The 7,057-nt window shown below is 55.6% G+C and overlaps 1 protein-coding gene across 10 annotated transcripts in view; it reads left to right on the plus strand.

The window, feature by feature from the left end:
* EPS15L1 (epidermal growth factor receptor pathway substrate 15 like 1) overlaps positions 1-6,654 on the plus strand; it is a 94,562-nt gene extending 87,908 nt beyond the window's left edge. For 5 of the 10 annotated variants that reach the window (XM_045778838.2, XM_045778840.2, XM_045778839.2 and 2 more), the window contains 2 exons: positions 943-1,148; positions 6,043-6,654. In XM_045778838.2, coding sequence (XP_045634794.2) covers positions 943-1,148; positions 6,043-6,189 — 353 coding nt within the window. In that variant the 3' untranslated portion in view covers positions 6,190-6,654. Of the gene's footprint in view, positions 1-942; positions 1,149-6,042 lie in introns of those variants that run through there. The other 5 variants (XM_045778845.2, XM_087867192.1, XM_045778843.2 and 2 more) reach the window with 3 other exon arrangements.
* Positions 6,655-7,057: the final 403 nt, after the last annotated feature.

The raw sequence follows: 7,057 nt of genomic DNA on the forward strand, positions 1-7,057 counted from the left end.
GGGGCTTGGACACAGAGCTGCTTGGACTAAATTGAACATCACATTCCTAGTTCCCCCAACGGGCAAATGAGTGGCATCAGGCAGGAACCTGGCCTACAAAACTGGCGGATCCTGAAGGTTCATCAAGTGCTGGTGGGCAGGCCTGGAGAGGCCCCTGATTCCTAGTGGAACATTCCGCCACATTGGCAGGACTTGTTAGGAGAAGCTTCCTGCCCTCAGGCCACAGCCCCAAGCGTGGTCTCATGCCCCAGGTTCCCTCTAATTCTGAACACATCTATCCCACACACATCCGGTTGAGATTGGCCTTGCTAAGACCCAGGCATCCTGGAAAGGCTCAAACCCTGCCCTTGGAGCCCCCAGCACCAAAGGGCAGAAGCGGGAGCTAAGAACAGATGTAAACCTCAGGACGGCAGAGGCCAGACCCTCACAACCAATGCTAACTCTGTCCCATATGGTGAAACTCGTCCCCCCTTTTAATTGCAAATACCACCTCCTCCCCATTTCTTTATTGTTAGAAGCTTGCAGTGTATTTTTCTGCTCAGCCATGACTTTTTTTTTTTTTAACTCAGTGTGATAGTAAATGTGTTGCCACTAAAATGAGTCACTTTGAAACATGTCTGCGTGTAAACTTGGTAAAGACAGTACATTTTAGCTGTGTAGGGTGGGGAAGGGAGGGGCTTGTCTGAAGTGGTTTCTTGTATCGCCCACAAACCCATGAAGCCTCCGGGATAAGGTGAGAATAAAGTGAGATCCATCCAGGATTCCCCTGGGATCTATCCCATCAGCGAGTGGCATTCCAGCCCTTTCCAAAGAGGGAGAGGGTGTCCCCGTGAGCGCTCGCCAGCCTCCTCAGTCAGGACTCTGTTCTGTCCATGGTCAGTAACTTGTATTTCTTTTTTTTTTTTTCTTTTCTCCTTTTTTTTTTTCTCCTAAACTTTCCAGGTAAAAGTACACCTGTAAGCCAGCTTGGTTCTGCAGACTTTCCCGAGCCCCCCGATCCATTCCAGCCACTCGGGGCTGACAGCAGTGACCCGTTCCAAAATAAAAAGGGGTTTGGGGACCCGTTTAGTGGAAAAGATCCATTTGCTCCCTCCTCTTCAGCTAAACCTTCTAAAGCCTCTTCCTTGGGCTTTGCAGACTTCACCTCTGTAAGTTGAGTTCCCTGCGCGTCACCCCTCCACCCTCCGCTTGCAGCTTCTTTGGGGTTCTTTTTTGTCTCTTTGAAACGGCAAACCTGGCTTCTGTCTCCCGGTACCTCTATGCTATCCCTTGTGTTATTTATTCTGTACTGCTGTTTTCTGTAAGAAAAACAGTTTCTCAATAAAAAAAGAAAAAGAGCTGCAGTTTGGATACTCTGTGATCAGGGCATGCTTTCTTCCAGCAGGGCGGCCAAGTGTGCCCCTTTCTGTCCTTCCTGCTAGGCTCTGTGTCGTTTCCGTGGCCCGGAGGCCGTGGTGTTCATGGAATTTTTGGAAGCTGAAGTGTCAAACGCTTCCGAAGTACGCACACGAGATTGCCAAAGTCCCATTAGGGTTTCACTGTCCCCAGAAGGGTCTTTGTGCAAGAGTTGTGATAGGCCCACCCCAGGGCGTTTTGAGCAGCAAGTAAGGATTGAAGGACCCAGGCAGGGCATGCAGAGGAAGAGCAATTTGGTTTTTTAGAACTTATTTCAGTTCCGAGTTACAACGGGAAGAAATCCAGCCTAGAACAACTGCTCTGAAGGCCTTTCCCCTTGCCAAACCAAAACCAAAACCAAAACCCTCGCGGAGCCATTTAGCAAAGTGGTGAAGTGCCTTTTCAGAAGCTAATCCCAGGATCTGGAAAGCCTGGCCGTTGTTTCTTGGTGTGCAAAAAAGATTCTGGATTGCAGAACGCTGTCACTTGGGGGTGTTTCCAGTACCTTCCTCAGTACCAAGAACCTTGTTCTCAGAGAAGTCAGATGTTGTCTTCCCAGAATTGGTTTCACCGTCTGTGGTGCACTGTTTTTACATTTGAATTTGCAGAGTACTTTGTTTCCTGGTTCAGTGCGAGATGCGTTGTTTAATAGACGCTCCGGCTCCTAGAATATCTGTCTTAAAACCAGCTCTGCCCTGTCAGTGCCAGCGAGCGCCTGACTCGCTTCAGTTCCACCTCGTGCACGGCTGTCCCGCGGCTTCACCGCAGTTGCCCAGGACGCTGGCCCGGTCCCGGCTCTTGGCAACCTGTAAATGTTTTACGACGGCAGTGAGCTCGATTTTGTGGACAGCCGGTGCACACTGTGGATGTGTCCAAACGGCAGTGGTATTAATAAAAGCCAAAAACAAAACCCGCTTTATCTACAGTTTCTTGAATAGTACTGCATTTGTGTTTTGGTGGGGGAAGAAATATCAAATGCCGATGAGAAAAAGAGAGCTATTCACGCAGGCTTCAGGTACTCTGTTTTGGGTAGGGAAGAGGGATAAGTAGATGTGATTGGGAATTTGGAGAAATGACTGTTCTCTTTCTGAAATGCATGATCTGTTTCTGTGCCCTGCTCCCCCCCTCCACCCCACTACCACCCGATGGCTGCTTGGGGGAGAATATTAAAAAACAAACAAACAAACAAAACCCTGAGGTTTTAAGCTATCATTGGCCCGATATTTCTGGTCATTCCAGAAACATCCCTAGTATTGAATCATCCTTGTTTGTAGCCCTGCTGTTCTTTGTTTAAAATTACTTTTCCCTCTTCAGATGCCCCAGTTTTTCCAGAGGAAACACCCGACAGAGTGATTTGGCCCCTCTGAGGGGATGGAGTGTGGGAGAGGCAGAACACCTGACTGGCTTGGTTTGTCCCCTTCGGTCATACCATAGTCCAAAAATGGTCAGCCTGTCCCACCTCAGGGCACTCAGGATGTCTTTGCATTTTTGTGACATCCGGGGACCCAGACTGTTGTCCAGTGGTTTCTGGTTTGCTGGACCTTGGAGGTTTATGCTAACTCAGGACAGGCCAGAGTTGGGTCCTCCAGGCTGTGTGCTTCCGTTTCCCCCAGGAAATGCTGAGAGGTCTGGCACTGCGACTTCTTGGGCGCGGATGTTCTCGAGTGCCCCAGGACATGCTGTCAGCCGTGTGGAAGTAGCGTGGCCCGTGCTGGAATTCAGGGAAGCCGATGGCACACACGTGGGCAGTCTCCCATTGGCGCCCTGGCTCTGCCCCTCTGGAAGCCTCTCATTTACGAGCCCCGAGTTTCCATCAATGCGTTACTTGTGCTTGTAGCCGTTCACAGGAAACGTCTCCGAGATTTCTTTAAAAACAAGACTTTCTGTCTCGGGCAAATGTGTTTATTAGGAAGTAGCCTTTATAGGGTAGCAAAACGGCTTTTTTCTCCGGAAGTCTGCATTAAGTGCAGAGCGACTCAGGAGGGATGTGCCGCGTCAGGCGTCATCGGACCAGCTGGATGCGACCCTCGCAGCAGCAGGAGCGAGCCAGCGGGAGGTGGCTGCGAGGCCCTGTGCAGTGCGGGGCGGGTGCGGACCGACGCGCAGGCCCCAGTGAGGAATGGCCCCGGATGCCCGAGTGTGCGCAGCCATCTGAACCCCGGATTTCTGCCCAGAGGCTGCTGAAGGAAAACCGCCTGGCGTCCGCCCTGCACCCGGGAGATGCCGCGGGAGGCGGCGCTCTGTGCCCTCTGTCTCAGCTCCAGGATGGTGCAAGGGTGAAGCAGGAGTCACCTGCCGTTCCTGGAGTGGCGGCTGCACCCACAGGCGCCCCAGGTTCTGGCCGTCATGGTGCACGTGGGTCGGAGGACCAGAGTGGCCTCGTCGAGGGGTCTCCACCGGGGCTGGGAGGAGCTCTTCTGCTGGTTGGAGGCTGATCGGCAGCCCGGACGGAGCAACCCTCGTCCTCTAGATCCTCTCTCGGACACCACGGTCCAGCCTGCTCAAGTGCGTGCAAACCGCATGCGAGGTGCGAGTCTCCAGACGGGATCCAGAAGCCGGCCCCAGCCCGGCGTGCTCTGAAGGCATCTGGAATGTTCCTGCCAGCACATTTCATTTGAAAATGGGGACCCCTTGAGCAGGGGGCTCTGCAGGGACATCCGGAGACTCTGGGGCCAGGCGGGAATCTTGGTGCAGCCTCCTGGCCTCTGCTAATGCTTGCCCCTCCTGGCCTGGCTTCCAGGCTGTGGCTGGGTCACCCTGGCCATTACTTGTCAGCCCCCACCCTCCCTTCCTCTGGGCTGACAGAGGACGAGGTCCCTGTCAGCCACGCTGTCCCCTCCCGCTGCTGTCAGCAGCACTGGGAAGCTGTTTCTGCCAGTATTTGTGGGTTTTTCCTTGTTTTTCTCCTGATGAGGTGTTGGAAAATTCCCCAGAGAGTGCGGGGGTGGAGGCTTTCTGTGATGGGGGGTGGAAACAGGCAGGGTAGGGACCAGATTCCAGGGAGTCCTACCTCAAGACCCATCGGCCCAGAATGTTTTTCTGGGTAGTTTCTTTAAGAAACTGGGACTCAGCCTTTCTTCTTGGGGAAGGCTCTTCATGCTGACCCCGCACCTGTGCCCACCGCCCCCAACCCCCACCACACCTGCACACAAGCCCCTTGCAGCTCCTCCCATCCCGTGCTCTGTTCCGGCAACACCAGGCTTGGGTGCTCGGCACCCCCACCCAGCGCCGCACTCACGAGGGTGCCCTGTTGCCCCAACTCTGCCGCTGTGGCTGACCACCCCCGCCCCCCTCCACCCAGACCCAGACCCAGACCCAGAGGGAAAGTCCAGCGTGTTGGGGGCCAGGCTCTGCAGCCACCTCCCCTCTCCCAAGGCCTCCGCATCCCCACCTGTCGCAGGAGCTCACCTCCCAGGTTGTCACTCAGGCTCAGTACACGTGTGAAGAATGAGCCCTGAATTTCTGTCGTGCTTGCTTCCCTGGTGCTCCCGCTGGGGTCTGTACAGGCCTCCACGAAGCCTGTGTCAGATCGGGATTATCTGTGTGTCTGCTCCCAAGGGGCACCTTTCAGAGGACCGGCCTGCCTCTTTCTTTGGTGTCATCCAATGCTTAGCAGAGACCCGGCAGAGCCAGTGCCAAGAAGAGAGACGCGAAGGGAGGCCAAGCCCGTGGACAGGCCGCGGCTTTGCTTGGGGGTGTCGGGCATGTGACCGGGGCCTGTGGGGGTACCAGAGACCCACACCGGGGGAAGCGCCTGTGAGATCTAGCTTTGCTTTTCTTTCATAGAGCTAAGGTACCTTGAATGGTTTGAAACCACCCATCTTGGTATCAAAACAGTTTCCTCCCTGGTTTTTCAATTGGACTTTTTGGAAAAAGACCTCAAGAACTCCTGGACGGATTGGCAGTGTAAATGCCAGGGCTCCTGTAAAAGTTCAAGTACGAGGTGGCCCCAGCGGGCCCAGAGCTTGGGGTTGCCATGTCACATTTCAAGACCATGTCGTCTGCGCACGTTTGAAATGCAGGGCCATGCGTGTGCCAGAACTCTCCGGCCCCAGCGCCTCCCACCTGCTGGTGTCATCGGCCTGTCATCGAGGCCCAGGCCTTGTAGGTTTGCTGTTTGAGCTCCTCGGTTCAGCTGACCTCTGCTCCATGGCCGCCTTCACAGACGCCCCTGCCGTGCCTGGAGAGGAGGCCGAGCGGGGGCTCCTTCCTCACACCCTGGCGAAGCCTCAGAGACTCCGACCCAGAGACGTGCGGGAACCCTCTGTGTCCCCAAACGGATGCCTAGCGTTGCCTGCTGTGGTTCCCTGCGTAGGGCCGGGCGGCTAGTTTCTCTGAGGTCCGAGGTGGTAGCTAGGGTCAGACTCAGCCCTGTTTCTCGGTGCATGAGACTGTGGGTCAGGACTGGGGTGCTGCGTGTCCCCTCCCCGCTCTCAACCAAGACACAGGCTTCTGGCGTTTCCTGGTTTTCGCGTGCACACCAGGCAGCCCCCCAACCCCCGCCACCCCCCGCCCAGTGCACCCCAGCATTGCATTTCCCTGCACCCCGACAGCACGCGATGGGCGTCCTCGTGCTCTGGCCCCCACCCCCAAGTGGCAGGTTGCAGCTCCCGGGCCAAGTAACCCAACCTCCATTTTCCTTTGCAGTTTGGCAATGAGGAGCAGCAGCTGGCCTGGGCCAAGCGGGAGAGCGAGAAGGCGGAGCAGGAGAGGCTGGCGCGGCTGCGGCGGCAGGAGCAGGAGGACCTGGAGCTGGCCATCGCGCTCAGCAAAGCTGACATGCCCGCCGCCTAGGGGCCCGGCCCCGGTCCCGAGCGCGCAGGCGGGGCGGCCGCGGGCAGTTCTGCGAAAGAACACTCCAGTCTGTACACACACACACACACACACACACACACGCTCGCAGTGGTCCCCGTTCACGTTGTGACATGCCACAGCCACTGTTATGTCAAGGACTCGCTGGTCAGAGGGCCTCGGGCTCTGGGGGCTCGCCCGGCAGAGAGGTGTTGCTGCCGCAGATCCCACTCTCCGCGGTGACGTCCCTGTCGAGTGGCAGCGCCGGGTCTCCCTCCGCCTGGAGCACAGGACGAGTAGAGGAAGCGCGGCGACTCCTTGCCTTTCATCTCCTGCTCCTACCGGCGCCCGGGCACACCCACACCCCGCCGCCCCGATCTCCCTCCCGAGACAGACATCTGGGCGATGTATGCATTCGTTGTATAAAATTAAGTTTGAATGATTAATATAAAATATTTTAATACAAAACGATCTTCTTTTCTCCCTTTCATTTAAACAGTACTTTCTTCTCATTAACATTCACATGTGGTTTAGGTGAACGAGCCCCTCGGGGTGGAAAACCAGGTGGAACCTTCTTGTTTCCATCTTAAGTGTTTGAGTGGCTTCTAGGGCCACAGAGCCTATTTGGGAAGTTTCTAGGGGTCACCCCGTCACTCCAGGAGGCAGAATGTTTCTGAAATGATTGTAACCTCACCGTCACTAGAGCAAGGCCTGCAATTTGAAGGAAGATTCCTGCACTGTTCCCTGAGGCCTGGTCTACGTAGGGGGCGAGGCCGCTGGGCGGTCCTGCACCGTGAAACCCGTTGTCAGAACTGGGAGGCGGAAGAGTTTTCCACTAGGATGCAGCTGAATTCCCCCAGAACATTCCAGA

The sequence above is a fragment of the Ursus americanus genome, chromosome 14 (genome assembly GCF_024610735.1).
Source record: "Ursus americanus isolate L20-20 chromosome 14, mUrsAme1.1.p, whole genome shotgun sequence".
Classification (NCBI taxonomy): domain Eukaryota; kingdom Metazoa; phylum Chordata; class Mammalia; order Carnivora; family Ursidae; genus Ursus; species Ursus americanus.